The sequence below is a fragment of the Oryza brachyantha genome, chromosome 3 (assembly GCF_000231095.2).
Source record: "Oryza brachyantha chromosome 3, ObraRS2, whole genome shotgun sequence".
In the NCBI taxonomy this organism is placed as follows: Eukaryota; Viridiplantae; Streptophyta; class Magnoliopsida; order Poales; family Poaceae; genus Oryza; species Oryza brachyantha.
This window is the reverse complement of record NC_023165.2, coordinates 779660-796442: the sequence shown is the minus strand read 5'-3', so window position 1 is coordinate 796442 and position 16783 is coordinate 779660. Positions and strand designations below refer to the sequence as shown.

The 16783-nt window shown below is 48.3% G+C and overlaps 3 protein-coding genes across 3 annotated transcripts; all 3 read left to right on the top strand.

Annotated features, from left to right (window-relative positions):
• The first annotated feature begins 3117 nt into the window (after positions 1 to 3117).
• On the top strand, positions 3118 to 5700 carry LOC102715284 (subtilisin-like protease). The gene has a single exon (XM_006650917.3). The coding sequence runs from the start codon at positions 3216 to 3218 to the stop codon at positions 5445 to 5447; it is 2232 nt and encodes a 743-aa protein (XP_006650980.1). The 5' UTR covers positions 3118 to 3215; the 3' UTR covers positions 5448 to 5700.
• Positions 5701 to 8513: 2813 nt separating this feature from the next.
• Positions 8514 to 13215, top strand: LOC102715000 (phospholipase D gamma 1-like). The gene is given in 12 exon segments (XM_040522735.1): positions 8514 to 8615; positions 8870 to 8918; positions 8921 to 9915; positions 10113 to 10229; positions 10417 to 10611; positions 11100 to 11348; positions 11429 to 11497; positions 11584 to 11731; positions 11974 to 12122; positions 12234 to 12404; positions 12516 to 12713; positions 12803 to 13215. Coding segments are annotated over 12 exon segments (2736 nt in total). The 3' UTR covers positions 13097 to 13215.
• Positions 13216 to 14958: 1743 nt separating this feature from the next.
• On the top strand, positions 14959 to 16763 carry LOC102717045. The gene is made up of 4 exons (XM_006649223.2): positions 14959 to 15190; positions 15599 to 15846; positions 15948 to 16134; positions 16478 to 16763. The coding sequence occupies exons 1-4, from the start codon at positions 14987 to 14989 to the stop codon at positions 16598 to 16600; spliced, it is 762 nt and encodes a 253-aa protein (XP_006649286.1). The 5' UTR covers positions 14959 to 14986; the 3' UTR covers positions 16601 to 16763.
• The last annotated feature ends 20 nt before the right edge of the window (positions 16764 to 16783 follow it).

Below are 16783 nucleotides of genomic sequence, written 5' to 3'. Positions count from 1 at the left end.
TAGAAAAAAATAGAAGTAAAACTTAAAATTAAATTAGATCTAGCCCGCGCATTTTGTGCGGGCCACCAGTTATCTACTACCAGCCCTTTAGAGCTTTAGGTTAGGCAGACGTAGCACTCGGCTGGCGAGCTTGCATGATTAAGCAGCGTCGACGTTAACAAAATTCTATTCCCTTCCATTGGGCACCTGCCGTGTCAGGTAGGACATCTTGAACCGGGCGGGCTTATCTGTGGGACACACATGGGTCCTAGAGGGTACCCATTCCCAAATCGTGCGCCCGAATAAGAGGTGCGAAAGCGAAATGGCCATGCAAAAGCAAAGCGATGACGATGAACTAGCTAGAGAATATAATATCCAAAGACCGATCATTAGCTCTAACACTGACAACTTAACAAATTATTAGTACTACTCCATCTCTATCTCATTAGCACTACAGACAGCTAAGTTTATTTATTCCTGATAATACTGTGTTAGGGCTGGATGGATACGTCGAAAATCACGTTTAGGCGTCCGTCAGTCCGTGTGCAAATTGCGTTCCTGTGCGGCTGAGCGTGGCCAGCAGCTGAATCAATGCTGCAGTTGAAGCCTGCAGGTTTGCCCTTGGCAGTACCTGGCATGGAGGATCGAAGTCAGCTAGCGGATATAAATATAGCCGCATGCAGCAAGCAGAAGCGTGCGACTTGGCAACCAGTGCCAGCCAAAGCTGGTGCAGGCACTATTGGCCCATATATCTCCCTCCATGGAGTAGTATCTATCCGGCATATCTACGCATGTGTTGGTACGCCAGCCATGGGCAACGTGCTCGGTTGAATTGCGATAAGCCTGCCGCGCTCACGTTGACTGGTCTAATCCGTCAGCCTCTCGCCGTTCCTAGGGGCTTCGTCGACCGCACGGGCATCGATCGCCTCGTCGCCGAGAAGATCACGGCAGGCAGCGTGGTGCAGCCGTGCAGTGGAGGAGCGAACCGAGGGAGTGCGTGCGTGCGTGCGGCCGGGCAGCGCTCTGGTGTTTGCGCCGAGGCAATTTCTTACTCCAAACTGAGGGGCGCCGGGCGGCGCGGCGAGCTAGCGGAAAGAAATGTCCCCCTTTTCTTCTTCCGTGCGTGCAGTTTGTGCGTTCCATTATTCCAGCCACGTACGCGTATGACAACACGGTGCAATCGATGTGGGGGGTACATAAATGAAGATGATAGATGTTGCGATCATATAGTATAGTCGATCGGCGGACATCATGAACTGCAATCATGTATTGCATGGATATTGACAGGGAACAATCATGAGTGAGTTAGATGCACCAAATTTCCCAATTATTGTTGTAGCTGGAGATCAAATTTGGCCGATTTGTCGAAGCTGGAACACTGGGAACTCGCTACTGCTGTACTGCTTCAGCATCTTCAAGCAGAGTCAACACGCAAAACCGAAAATTCATACTTCCTCTCCCAAAATAAACCAATTTTTCATTTTTTACATATAATTTTTGACTCTTCGTTTTTTTAATTTTTTTTGCGATTGATATTTTTATTTTTATTAGATAAAAAATCATGAATAATATTTATGTGTGACTAATTTTTTTTTCTAATTTTTTAAAAATTTTTTAAATAAGACGGATGGTCAAACATTGAACACGAAAATCGAAGAGTTAGTTTTTTTAGGACATTGGGGGGTAGGCCGGATATTGTGTCTATGTAAATCTTAATCGAGCCGGGCGTATCTATCTTGTGTTCTTCACTGACCCCAAAACAAGTTATATCTTCCCGGTACTCGAAGAGATGTCTCTTTCCGGTTACAGGGACACATCGGAATTCTCTTTTCCACGTCGAGCTGCGGGAGCATTGTTCGACAAAGGAAGGCTCCAATCGTGCCATCGAGGAATGAAACCCAAGTCCGAAATCGGCGACCAATAAAAACACTAGAGTATCTCCACTGAACGAATTTATATATTCCTGCACTGTCCATTCTCCCCACACAAAGCGACAAGCAGCGGCTCGGAAAACGGTTTCGTGGCTCGGACATCTGTCCACAAAAGCGACACCGCGCTGGAGTCAAAGAATGATTGACCCATTGCTTCTTCCTCTCCTCCTCATCCTCCCAAGGCAGACATCATCATCCGCTGACATGTGGGGCCCATCACTTCCGAAAAGGAGATGTTCGCCATGGTGCCGGGGGACCCCACTGCGCAGGCAAAGAGGGGAGGCATGGACTGGTACTGAACGTTCTAAAAAGACGCCGCCGAGTCGCTACCGTCCACGGCGTCCAGCTAGCGCGCTTGCCGTAGTGGCCAACACCGGCGAGTGATCCACGGGGAGCGACGCGGATTGGAATCATCGGCCTTGCCGCCCCTGCAATTCCACTGGAACTAATCTCGACCGTGTGGCTCTCGGTGGCTCGCATACAGGCATACAGCTTGTTCCACTCAAGTCTGCTCCACACGACCATAGCGAGGGCCGGTGGTCACGCACGCCTTCTCTTGTTTGTGTCAACGTAGTTTTGGCGGTTAATTTCCATGGTAAATTTTCTCCCATTTGGCCATTTCGTAGCACCAGGAAATAACCGTTGCTTGCTGCATGCATAGCGTGAATAATGCGACAAAATGCTACTAATACAATGAGTAGCGGTAAGCTCATACTAGCACGTAAATTATTGTAGCATAGGAGTATCTTGGAGTGCAAATGTGCAATGAAATACTAATACTATTCAACCGAGTACTCCATGTTCGAAGCAGAAGTTACCATTGCCTTTAGCTGGTGCAGTTACGGGTAAGTGTCGCTTCAGATATGATTTCTCGGAAGGAAATCGTGGACTTCACCGGAAAGTAACTCCAAGGCCGGGCTGCTTCTAGAGGAAAAAGGCCATCAACCTGCTGAACCCACCCATCGTTTTCTGATCCAACGGTCATCCTGCTCACCGGGAGCAGTTTGCGAATTCAAATTCAACCGGGGAGGGGAGCACTGCTCGCCCCCTGCTGCTCTCCTCTCCTTTCGTCCTGCTGCTGCTCTCCAGCTCACCGCCAGTGCCGCCCATCACTCACGCCTCCTACCCACTGCCCCCGCCTGTCCTTCCCACCCCTACATAAACCCCCGCACTCCCCTCCCCACCATTGTTCAAATCAAATCAGCTCCAGTTCCTCACAACGAAGTGAGCAGCCACTACTGTGCCCAGCATCATCCTCATCCAGCTCGCTTCTCTTCTTCTCCAAGTAGAGCTGTTGTTGTAGTCATGAGGAGCTTCCTGTTCGTGGTTGTTTCCTCAGCCCTGCTCGCTGCCGTCGCCTGCGCGCAGGAGCGGAAGAACTACGTGGTTCATCTCGAGCCGAGGGAGGACGGCAACGCCGGCGACTCGGTCGAGCTGTGGCACCGCTCGTTCTTGCCGGAGGCGGCGGGGGGTGATGGTCCGAGGATCATATACTCGTACAGCCACGTGCTGTCCGGGTTCGCCGCGCGGCTCACCGACGACGAGGCTGAGGCGATGAGGAAGAAGGAGGGGTGCATTAGGCTGTACCCTGAGGAGTTCTTGCCGCTGGCGACCACCCATTCGCCGGGGTTCCTTGGGCTTCACCTCGGCAGTGATGGGTTCTGGAGCCGCTCCGGGTTCGGCCGCGGTGTGGTGATTGGGCTCCTGGACACTGGGATCCTGCCGAGCCACCCGTCCTTCGGCGACGCCGGGATGCCGCCGCCGCCCAAGAAGTGGAAGGGCACCTGCGAGTTTAAGGCAATCTCCGGGGGCGGATGCAACAACAAGATCATCGGCGCGCGCGCCTTCGGCAGCGCCGCCGTAAACGCGACGGCGCCACCAGTGGACGATGCGGGGCACGGCACGCATACGGCAAGCACGGCCGCGGGCAACTTCGTCGAGAACGCCGACGTCCGCGGCAACGCCCATGGCACGGCGTCCGGCATGGCGCCGCACGCCCACCTGGCCATATACAAGGTGTGTACCAGGAGCCGATGCTCCATCATGGACATCATCGCGGGGCTGGACGCCGCCGTCAAAGACGGCGTCGATGTGCTCTCATTCTCCATCGGCGCATCCCCTGGTGCGCCATTCAACTACGACCTCGTCGCCATCGCCACGTTCAAGGCCATGGAGCATGGCATCTTTGTCAGCTCCGCCGCTGGCAATGATGGCCCAATCGCCGCCACTGTGGGCAACGGCGCGCCATGGATGCTTACGGTCGCGGCCGGCACCATGGACCGGGCGATACGCACCACGGTGACGCTCGGCAACGGCCAGGTGTTCGACGGCGAGTCCTTGTACCAGCCCCGAAACAACACCGCCGGGCGCCAACTGCCGCTAGTGTTCCCGGGCCTGAACGGCGATCCCGATTCCCGCGACTGCAGCTCGCTGGTCGAGGAGGAGGTGAGCGGCAAGGTGGTGCTCTGCGAGAGCCGCAGCCTCGTCGAGCACGTCGAGCAGGGACAAACAGTGTCCGCGTACGGCGGCGCCGGCATGATCCTGATGAACAAGCCGGCCGAGGGGTACACCACATTCGCCGACGCGCACGTGCTGCCGGCGTCGCATGTGAGCTACGCCGCCGGGTCAAAGATCGCGGCCTACATCAAGTCCACCCCGAAGCCGACGGCGAGCGTCACGTTCAAGGGGACGGTGATGGGGTCGTCACCCGCGCCGTCCGTCGCCTTCTTCTCGTCCCGTGGGCCGAACAAGGCCAGCCCCGGCGTCCTGAAGCCGGACATCACCGGCCCCGGCATGAACATCCTCGCCGCGTGGGCTCCGGGCGAGATGCACACCGAGTTCGCCGACGGCGTCAGCCTCTCCTTCTTCATGGAGTCAGGCACGTCGATGTCCACCCCGCACCTGAGCGGCATCGCCGCCATCATCAAGAGCCTTCACCCGACCTGGTCACCTGCGGCGATCAAGTCGGCGATCATGACGTCGTCCGACGTCGCGGACCACGCCGGCGTGCCGATCAAGGACGAGCAGTACCGCAGCGCGAGCTTCTACACCATGGGCGCCGGCTACGTGAACCCCTCCCGCGCCGTCGACCCGGGCCTGGTCTACGACCTCCACACCAACGACTACATCGCCTACCTGTGCGGCCTGGGGATCGGGGACGACGGCGTGAAGGAGATCACCCACCGCCGCGTCTCCTGCGCCAAGGTGAAGGCCATCACCGAGGCAGAGCTGAACTACCCGTCGCTGGTGGCGAAGCTGCTGTCCCAACCGATCACCGTCCACCGCATCGTGACCAACGTCGGGAAGGCCAACTCCGTGTACACCGCCGTGGTGGACATGCCCAAGGACGTGGCGGTCACCGTGCACCCGCCAGTGCTGCACTTCTCCAGGGTGTACGAGAAGCAGAGCTTCACGGTGACCGTGCGTTGGGCCGGACAGCCCGCCGTCGCCGGCGTCGAGGGGAACCTCAAGTGGGTCTCCGACGACCACGTCGTGAGGAGTCCGATCATGGTACCACCAGCCAAGGCCGTCGTGTAGCTTCGTCGTAGGCTACGATCAAATCGAGCAGCATCTCTGCTTGTGTTCGGCACGAGTAGAATGTACTCATCATTACGTGGCCGGTGTACGTATGGCGACGACGTAGGTATTACGGATCGATTTGTTGTATAGGCTACGGGCTACCGATCCATCGTCTGTAAGACTGTAACAGCAGCAAACTCAGCTGCAAATGCTATGCAATGGAGTTATGTAATGTAAATACCGAAAAACAAGCATCTGCTATTCCATTTCATGTTCGAATTCCTTTCGATCGATCCGGCATTTCAATCTTTCCGTTTTAATTATATCTAGGACTGGTACAGATCATAAATCAATTTTGCGTTAAGGGGATGATTGTTTGGCATAACATATTTGCAAACGAAAAAAATTTGTAAACAAACTTTTATATGTATTTGTAGTAATTTAAAAATTAATGTTAGTAAATAAACTTTGATAAAAAACTAAATTTAACTTTAAATTTAAGGTTAAAAATTAAAATTTTGGTTCATAAGTTTAAGCGGGAAGGAAAAGACGTGAATATTTCAAGTGTACTGCTAGTAGCAAATACCAACGCGTTTAGAGATGAAAAGCGTGCCCTAAACCTCTGCTTTCGGTTGCTCGAGTTTGAAGGCATGAGTGACAGCTGCTGTAAAATTATGGAGCCGCTGCTTGGATCCGTATGGACCGTATACCAACCAGAAAAAAAAAAACCGTCACAGGAGTAGTAATAACGAGAGACAGAGATGCACATAGCATAGCTAGCCTGGGTTTGCGCCATTACTGAAGACGCGTTCTTATACGCGCACAGCGGATCATAACTCGGTCTCGTTTTTATGGCGTTCCTACCCACATTCACTTTCAGACGGCAACATAAATTTTTCCAGCCTGTAACTTCATTCGCTGCACACACCGTATATCCATGAGAGAGCGCCGAGATGAGCCGAGCAAATTCACCACTGTTCCGACCTTGTACGTGTTGCTCCATTTTCTCTCTTTTCTTGGTTAACATATACTCCTACTCAGGTCTTTCCAAATTTTTTTTTCAAAAACATCACATTAAATTTTTGGACACCTAAATAAAGAATTAAATATAAATGAACCAAAAAACTAATTGCACAGTTACGGAAGAAACCTTGAGACGAATCTTTTGAGTCTAATTAGTCAATAATTAGCCATAAGTGCTACAGTAATCACCATGTGCTAATGACGGATTAATTAGGCTCAAAAGATTCGTCTCGTGGTTTCTAGACTAGCCGTGAAATTCATTTTTTCATTCGTATCCAAAAACCCCTTCCGACATCTGATTAAACATATAGCGTGACGCTTCTCCCAAAAATTTTTTCAATCTAAACACCACCTCACTACACACCAACAGCTCCTAGGTACACCATTGGCACCAACAAATGTCTGTTCGGGTCTAAAGAAAAAAGATGTACTGTTTCAGATTCAGTTTCGAAGTGGTGGTAGCATAATAACTAGCCACACTTTGGTGGGTAGGATCTAAATTAACTTGCTGGTTCGGTAACCTCAAAGTTTGCTACAAAGCCCTGATTCATGCTGTTGCTGAATTCAGATTAGGAGGCCTGTATTAGTGATCAGACATGGTAATAACAGTGAAAACCGAGGAATGTGCTGGTGCTGCCTTGATGAACGGCTAATTTCGTCTACAAATAAAAGTACCTTTCGCCTGTACTAATCGAATGCGAGCATTTCAACACTTGATTTAGCATCTGGGAGGACAAAACCAGCGTGGGCTGTCACTAACTTGTGTATCCAAAGAGATGAACGAGATAAGAGAGGATCAAGCACGTACAGAGCGACTCTGTTTGTTGTCGTGCTCTCCTCCAGGCTCCAGCACGCATGAATACAAAGCCATGATTGTTTCAGATAAAAACAGCACTGGATCGATCTGCTGCATGAAAAGGCACCACATTTTGGTGGTGTTTAGTTTGCAAAACAAAATTGCAAAAACATCACATCAAGTTTTCGAATACATATTTGAAGTATTAAACATACTCTAATTACAAAACAAATTTCAGATTCTGGCTGGAAACCGTGAGATAAATTTTTTGAGCATAATTAATTCGCCATTAGCATATATTGGTTACTATATCACTTATGGCTAATCACTTTTTAATTAGGCTTAAAAGATTCGTCTTAAGATTTCTTTCATAACTGTATAATTAGTTTTTTGATTTAACTATGTTTAATGCTTTATTTAGATGTCCAAAGATTTGATTTGATGTTTTTGGAAAAAAAAATTTTGGCACTAAACAAGGCCTTTGTTCATGGAGAGGTACGTCACATCCCTGATTCAATTACTCTTTTGCTGATGGCAGCTGCCAGCCTGCCAAAAGGAAAGGTTAACCACGCCTAAACAGGCGGTGGAGCCAAAAGTTGCTGGTGTTTGCTCGCGTAATCCCGCCGGTTTATGGTCAGACATCTGGCCCAGCTCTCCACGTTCATGTTGGGCACCAACTATTCCGGCATTCCCTCCTCCTTATCAGCAAAACTTGATCAACAACGGCGTGCCTCCTAGCCAATTGATTGAACATCTCATCGCAGAGTTTGGAACAGAAGAGCTGAGGGATACCACTACAGCTGCCATCGCATCAGCTCACGAGATGCTCATCATCTGCACAGTACACCATCATCATCATCAGAGCAGCAGGAGAGGGGACAGACAGATCAATCACCGCATTAACAGTGCACCTACGTACGTAACCAGTGGACTCAGCTCGCCACGCAGACGGGTTGCACCCGTGGAGGAGAAAGAAGGTGGGGGACTATAGCTTCAGCAAGATGTTCGCTTTCAAACCAATCCTGGAGTCACTTGCATTGTTCATACCCTCGAGCTTGAGACTCGAGAGCAAGCCTTGCAGTGTAGTGCACACACTGTTGGTGCGGCTGCGCGTGAGTTTTCCCCCAGAATCTTGTTGATCTCATCTCCTCACACTTGAGGCATGAGCTCGCCTGGCCGGCCGTCGCAGGCAGCAAGCAACAGCGTGCATTCACAGGGCGACCGTACGGACCCCGAAATAAGCCTGCAAAAAGGTGCCACAGCCCATGGCGTCAGGTAGGGATGGACCAAGAGATGAAAATCAAATCAAATGCACACGGATGCCAGCGGTGAATGGGACGGTGGTCCATGCAGGGTACACAGTGACAGTACACGCTTGTGTTGGATATTTTTGACAGGAGGTCGGGCCCGTGTGATTAAATGGGCCAGCTTGAGGCGCTGACGTGGCGCCATATTGTGGGCCCCCTTTAGTAGTTTTTTTGAGCCCAACAAGCGCACGCGCAACAGCTGATCATCGTACGGCTGATCGCATCACAAACTTGTCGCAGTGCAGACTGTGCAGTGGAGATGACAAAATGGGCCCTGGAGAGTACACGGTACTGAACTACTGATTGGACTGCAGGCCCATGATGGCCCACCCATTATCCCCTCCATTTCAGGAGAAGCAGCGGTCGCGAGGAGAGGACACGAGACGCGCGCGCGCATGCAACGAGATCATCGATCAAGGTGTCGTGGCAGCACGAACGATCGGCGCGAATTCGATCGGTTCGTGACGGGATGGAGGCGGTGTGGGCGCACGGCTTCGGGTCGTCGGCGTCGGCGTCGTCGCGGCGGGCGGTGATGCTCCACGGCAGCCTGGACATATGGATCCACGAGGCACGGAACCTCCCCAACATGGACATCGTCTCCAAGACCGTGGGTGACTTCCTCGGCAGGAAGAAGAAGGCGTCCGGCGCCATGACCAGCGACCCCTACGTCACCGTGCAGCTCGCCTCCGCCACCGTCGCGCGCACCTACGTCGTCGCCGACGACGAGAACCCCGTCTGGGCGCAGCACTTCCTCGTCCCCGTCGCGCACGAAGCCCCCGCCGTCCACTTCCTCGTCAAGGACAGCGACGTCTTCGGCGCCGAGCTCATCGGCGAGGTCGTCATCCCCGCCGAGCAGCTCGAGGCCGGGGAGCACGTCGAGGGCGTGTACCCGGTCCTCGACCCCGGCGGCAGGCCGTGCGCTCCTGGCGCCGTGCTGCGGCTGTCGGTGAAGTACATCCCCGTGGCGAGGCTGACGATGTACCACCACGGCGTCACCCCGGGCCCGGACTTCGCCGGCGTGCCAAACACCTACTTCCCGCTGCGCCGCGGCGGGCGGGTGACGTTGTACCAGGACGCGCATGTGCCCGAGGGCTCCCTGCCGGAGATCAGGCTGGGCAACGGCGCGCACTACCGGCACGGCCAGTGCTGGCACGATGTGTACGACGCGATATCGCAGGCGCGGAGGCTCGTCTACATCACTGGGTGGTCGGTGTTCCACACGATACGTCTCGTGCGCGACGGCCGCGGCGGCGGCGGCTCGCTGGGCGATCTGCTCAAGAAGAAGTCGCAGGAGGGGGTGAGGGTGCTGCTCCTCGTCTGGGACGATCCAACGTCCCGGAATGTACTTGGTATCCAGATGGTAATGCAATAACGAATTAACGATTCATGCTTCACTAAAACTAAATTGTAATATCTCAATTTCATATGATAGCACCTTCTGAATTCTTATAAATAAAGACTTCAAAAAGTTTGACTATGAAAAAAATTAAAACGACCTGCAATATGAAACTGAGTAGGCCACGAACGCCTTCTAAACAATCAGAATTTTATTTGTAGGAAGGTTACATGGGCACACGGGATGAAGAGACCCGTAGATTTTTCAAGCATTCTTCAGTTCAGATACTACTCTGCCCACGATCTGCTGGGAAAAGGCATAGCTGGGTGAAGCAGCAGGTTGTTTCTTTAACTATTTGATGGTATATACAACTTACCGTATTTATCCAGCCATGTCCTTGTTGGGATTCCTCTTGTGAAAGCTATTACTGTGGTTCATAAAAACATTTCAGCAGCTATTTTTATTAGCAAAATAAGTTGTTCTTGTGGACCATGTACTCATGATAAAAGTTGCACTGGAAAACAGGAGACTGGAACCATTTTTACACATCATCAGAAAACAGTGATTCTGGATGCTGATGCCGGCAACTATAAAAGGAAAATAGTTGCTTTTGTTGGTGGCCTTGATTTATGCGGTGGACGATATGATACACCTAGGCATCCTCTTTTCCGGTCTCTTCAGACATTGCACAAGGAGGACTATTATAACCCAAACTTTGCGGTGAGATTCCTTTGTCATATTGTTCATGTATCCTTATGTGGTTTATACACATGAAAAATAGTTCCTGTAATTGGGGAAACAGTTTTTAGCACACGGGTATAGGTACACCCGTGTGCTTGCATGCCATCTAAATAGTCATAAAAAATAAAAAAATTAACAAGATAGATTAATATGAGTTATATCACTCCACAAACATGCAAGTTTAAATTCAACTTCTACAAGTTGTAGCAAAAAAAAACAAATAAAACTGAAACTAACTATACGCATATTCATAATTGTTTTAGTTATTTTTGCTACGACTTGTAGAAGATGAATTTAAACTTGCATGTTAGTGGAGTGATATACTCATATTAAACTATCTTGTTAAAATTTTTCATATTTTTTTATGACTATTTAGATGACATACAAGCAACGTGTGCTAAAAAACTGCTTCTCCTGTAATTGACGCACCTTGTTATGTTCTCACGGAGCATTTCTACTATTTGCAGGTACTTGATGAGCGAGGGCCAAGAGAACCATGGCATGATTTGCATTCTAAGATTGATGGTCCAGCAGCATATGATGTCTTAACAAACTTTGAAGAGCGCTGGTTAAAGGCATCCAAACGGAACGGAGTTAAAAAATTGTCAAAAGCAAATAATGATACATTGCTCTGGATTGAAAGGATACCTGATATCGTACGCATTGACGATGAAGAATATTCAAGCGGCAATGATCCTGAGAGATGGGATGTTCAGGTAACATGCTTCAAAGTTTTCCATAGTTATTGAACAAAGTTTGTGATATATAGCTCTCAACAGTTTTACCTTGGAAACAGATATTCCGGTCAATTGATTCAAATTCTGTCAAGGGTTTTCCCAAAGATCCACGAGAAGCAACCAGTAAGGTAACTCAGATACAATTTTACCTGACTGTACTATGATTGGTTATTCTTTTTGTTTACCTGATGCAGCCTTTTACTTTGGTTGATAGAATCTCGTTTGTGGGAAAAATGTACTCATTGATATGAGCGTGCAAACCGCTTATGTAAATGCCATCCGAGGAGCTCAACACTTCATTTATATTGAAAATCAGTATTTCCTCGGTTCTTCATTTAACTGGGATGCGCATAAAGATGTAGGTAAGCATTAGCTATGCTGTTTTTGCTTCAAAGCTGGGATTTGCATTGACATTACTCCACATATGTGGGATTTCTTTTCCTTCCACGGCATGTTCCATTTGCGTCGTCTAGTATTACCTTATCTAAAATTCTCTTTGGAGAATACTTCAAAGTTTCTTGACCCTTTCATCATGATGTAGAGAAATATGAGAAGTGCTTCCGGTTAACCCTAATTTTAGGACTTTAAATTTGTTGTGTTGCAGGTGCTAACAATTTAATACCAATTGAAATAGCTCTCAAAATTGCCAACAAGATTTACGCCAACGAGAGGTTTTCAGCATACATAGTAATTCCAATGTGGCCTGAAGGTAATCCTACTGGTGCTCCAACACAGAGAATTCTTTACTGGCAGGTAAGAGCATCTCTTGCATTGTCTTTTATGTGTGTATTCTCACCTCTTGGGAACCTACCGTAAAGAAACTTCTATATGTGTAGTAATATATTTCTGTTGTTGTCGTTGTAGAAAAAAACAATGCAGATGATGTATGAGATAATTCATAAGGCATTGAGAGAAGTAGGACTGGACAACACATATGAACCAGAGGATTACCTGAACTTCTTTTGTCTTGGCAATCGTGAAGCAGAGGACAGTCCAAGCACTTCCAGTGGACCATCTTCAGCCAACAACCCCCAGGTGAGGCTGCAGTGCTTCTGCTATTTCTCTTATTCTCTCGCAGCGTACCCCAATCCAATTACATGGCAATCTCCGGATTCAGATTTGTCTTTCTGCAACTTGTACATTCAGGATCAAGCTAGGAAGAACAGGAGATTCATGGTGTATGTGCACTCGAAAGGGATGATTGTGGATGACGAATACGTGATCATTGGATCAGCTAACATTAACCAGAGGTCCATGGAAGGAACCAGAGATACTGAGATCGCCATGGGAGCGTACCAGCCCCAGTACACATGGGCAAACATGCTTTCTGCTCCTCGTGGACAGGTAAATGATCCCACCAGTTCCAAAATTTTCACAGATTTCTTGCTTGCCGCGACTGCCGTGATCAATCGATTGGTTTCGTGAGACTGCAGATCTACGGCTACAGGATGTCACTGTGGGCTGAGCACATCGGGGCCGTGGAGGAAAGCTTCAGTTGCCCCGAGAGCCTGGATTGTACGAGGCAGGTTCGGTACATCGGGGAGAAGAACTGGAAGCAGTTCGCCTCCAACGAGGTGAGCGAGATGAGAGGGCATCTCCTCAAGTACCCCGTCAGCATCCACCGCGACGGCAAGGTGAAGTCCCTGCCGGGATGCGCCGCGTTCCCGGACCTCGGCGGAAACATCTGCGGCACCTTCCTGCCCATCCAAGAAAACCTCACCATATGAAAACAAAAAACAAAAAAAAAAGATGATTTTTTTCGCGCGATTTTGAGAAGGAAAACGAACCTGAAAGCAGCCTGGGACGCATTCCATTCGTTCTCTGTAGATGTGCAGATGTTCTCTCTCTCTTTTTTTTACGATACGGATTTTCCATGTTTCGCCACGAGATTGTTCATTAGTACCTTGGAGATAGAGACTCCCTGTGTTGGTGGACGGAAGCCGCAACGCATGTCGCGTCTTCTCGTCGTCTCCAGCAGCCGTAGGGTACACCCATAAACTCGTACGGCCCAGTGAAACGTACATATGCGTACAGGGGTGTTAACAGAGCGCGGTTCCGACGGATATTGGTCATATTATATTCTAAACCACACGTGGATATGGATATTTTTGGATGTGGATGTAAATTAATGTAGATATTGAAAATATTGCGGAGTCGGTTCGGAAACGTATTATTATGATTGGATGTGATAGTGTATATTTTATCAATACATTGTCATTTAATATTGGATGAAAAATTCTTGGGCTATTGATGGACTTTTGATTGAGTGCTTTGTGGGCTAACAAACTCAGATTATCCGCTAAAATAACTATCAGATAATCCGGTAAGAAAATCGGATAATCCGTATCCACCGGATATTAATAATACCACATCAATATCTAAATTTGCAACTTAATATCTGAATCCGACTTCGTATCCATCGGATAGTTGCAAACCCCTACCACATCCTCAATTTGAGCGGATTCGGATCGAATCGGATTGAAAATTATCTGATCCGTTAACACCCCTATAAGCAAAAAAATTACTCTAGGTTCTTCAACTAACAGGTCAAATTTAATTTGTATACTTTAACCATAAAACCAAATATAAAGCATCCTTTAACCTTTTAAATTAATGCAAATCAAATCTTCCAATGGTAGTAATGGTAGTAAGAGTGGTATTGACTAATAGCTGTGGCAGGTTACACTCCGTTTTTAGAGATGTGGCACCTAGGTGGTATAAAAAATAATTCAAAAATTGATGGGCACATATGTAAATCTTACCAAAAAATACTAGGGCCACGTGACATCTTTCTCCCTTCTCTCGAGCTCTCTGTCCTATTCATCTAGCTCTCTTAGCGTCAAAGGAAATGGCCGATATAGATAATAAGAAGGCCAATTCGGATGGTAGAGATGAGCATTAGGGGGTGGCGGAGATGTTTCCTCTCCCAGGCGACAACGACGGCGTATCAAGTGAAGAGAGAAGCAGGAGGGGGGAGCATCTCGAGTGATGATTTCAGCGACAATGAGGCTAGGCATGGGAGGAGTAGCTCAAGTATCAAGGCCGGTGGAAGGGAGCTTGAGAGGCCGAGTGAAGGTGACATCATCATCTACCGTCATCATGCTTGCGATCTACTCAACCATCGTGCTAACGTCTTTCTTGCTTCTAGTGACACTACCCTCTATGCTTGATGGAGACGACACGTTGCCGTTCCTCGTGTCGATGAGTTGTCATTCCTCGCAATAGCAGTGGTGGTCTCTTAAAGCGGCGGGAAAGGGAAGCTTTTTTCTAGTTAAGGGACGTAAATAAAACTGAACACATTTGTAAGCGCCACAAAATGGATTTTTTTTCATATTAAAACGTAGTACATTTGTATAGACCCTATACTATTGCTTATTAGAGCATCTCCAATAGTTCCTCTATTAGCGTCTCCAAGCCAAAATTTAGCTATTCAACCTAAAAAAAAACTCCAACAGACATTTGAAGAGTACAATTTGACCCTATGCTTTTGAAGATGCTCTTGCTCACCGTATGGTCTCGAGTTGCCAATGCCACCCAATCAACTCCGACGGTCCAGATTCAATATCGAGAGGGTACAAACTTCGCAATCCAACGGTGGCTGGTATCACCACAATTTGATGCCACCGAAGCGGAAGAGGCGTGCAGCAATGGAGACAGCCGGAGGGGACGCCGCTCCGCCGCCGCCGCGTCGGAACAAATCCTCCGCGGCCAGCAAGGGGAAGAAGGGTGGCGCTGCCGGCGGAGGCGGAGGGAGGTGGCCGCCGATTAAGCCGAAGAAAGATCTCCAGATCAATCGCCTCAAGGGCACCCACCTCCTCACCGTAAGCCCAGCTCCCCCTTTTGACACCAACCAGGCAACCACGTCTGATCTGATGCCTGCATCCAGTATACTGCTGCTTGAATTAGCGCTTCTAGAAGGCGATTAGGAAGTAGATGCGTGATATTAGCGAACCATTAGGAAACGCCAGTTTTGATTTGAGCGTTGGAGAAGCAACGGGTTATTTGTACTTTTGTGTTGTGTTGTTGATTCTAAATGCAATTATCAAATCCTGATACCAAATGAAGAAGCATGGAATGATGAAATGCTATTTGATGCAAAAAGAAGAAAAATGCTAAGATGCTGTTTAGTTGGTGTGACAAAATCTTGTCCGATTTATCATCGGAGTTGTCATTGCTTTTAGAGCTTGTTTTTCATTTATGAACAACTGCCTTACTTGAAGCTGAAATAGGTGCCAAACTTCTTCACTGCCGCTGAGGCGAAGGCCTTTGTCGACATTGCTGAGAATATTGGCTTCACGCACCAGGGCAGCCTTGGACCCCTGAAGGGTGAAGCTTATAGAGACAATGACCGGATATCTGTGACAGATCCCTTGCTTGCTCAGACAATTTGGGAATCTGGGATGAACAAAATATTTGAGGACATAAGCATCTCTGGCAAAGTAGCAACCAGCTTGAATTCAAATATCAGGTTCTACAGGTAGTTATGCTATCAAAAATTGAATAAAGATAAGATTTGCTAACATCACACTGTTAAACGAGTTGCTACTGTTCTTTATTGCTGATACTTGTTGCTCATAGGTACACTGAAGGTCAGCGATTTGGTAGGCATATTGATGAGAGTGTCGACCTCGGAGATGGTTCAAGAACATTGTATACATTGCTAATATACCTCTCTGGCAAAGGTAGCACGAAGGAATCATCAGGGCAATCTCTTGTTGGAGGGGAGACTGTTTTTTATGATCATCGTGGAGGAGTTGTTGCTGAGGTATTTTCTGATTCTGAAATTGCAATCGGTTCAATAAGATAAACCATTTGCTAGATTAGTAGTAGTATATTTTTTGCTTGGGTCTGTGGAACACTGGATCTGGTGTCAAGCTATACGTTATGTCCTGTTTAGTGTGTCATTCGGTATGTTAACCTTGAAATTAATGTGCGCACACGCTCTTTCTAGCTAAGTAAGAAATATGTTCGAGATGCATATGTGATCATGGAAACTAAAAGGATCATACGTTGCTTTGATGAAAGAGATTTCCCATTTTATGCTGTCATGAGTCTACCCTGCATCAAAACTGGTCCTAACTTCTAATCTGAGGTTTCTTCTGCTGTAGGTTGCTCCAGTGCAAGGAATGGCTCTACTCCATCTTCATGGTGCCAAATGCATGCTGCATGAAGCACGCGTTGTGAAAAAGAATATAAAGTATGTGCTTCGTTCTGATGTTGCATTTGCTTAGCTGAAGAAGTTCTCCAAGCTTGTTTCAAAGCACTATAGACCTGAGCATGCTATAGACGAGTGCTTGACGGCTAACTCCACCATTTTACAAGACCCTGTTCGAAACCATGTAACTGCTCCAACATTGGAGCCTGGAAGTGATGGCTTACATCAAATTTGTGTTTTATCTTCTATTACTGCATTT

Excerpts from the sequence above, each read along its gene's own strand:
- LOC102715284 (XM_006650917.3), top strand. The coding sequence starts at position 3,216 with ATGAGGAGCTTCCTGTTCGTGGTTGTTTCCTCAGCCCTGCTCGCTGCC.
- LOC102717045 (XM_006649223.2), top strand. The coding sequence starts at position 14,987 with ATGCCACCGAAGCGGAAGAGGCGTGCAGCAATGGAGACAGCCGGAGGG. Across the intron at positions 15,191-15,598 it reads AGGGCACCCACCTCCTCACC|GTGCCAAACTTCTTCACTGC; the intron begins GTAAGCCCAGCT and ends AAGCTGAAATAG. Across the intron at positions 15,847-15,947 it reads TCAAATATCAGGTTCTACAG|GTACACTGAAGGTCAGCGAT; the intron begins GTAGTTATGCTA and ends TGTTGCTCATAG.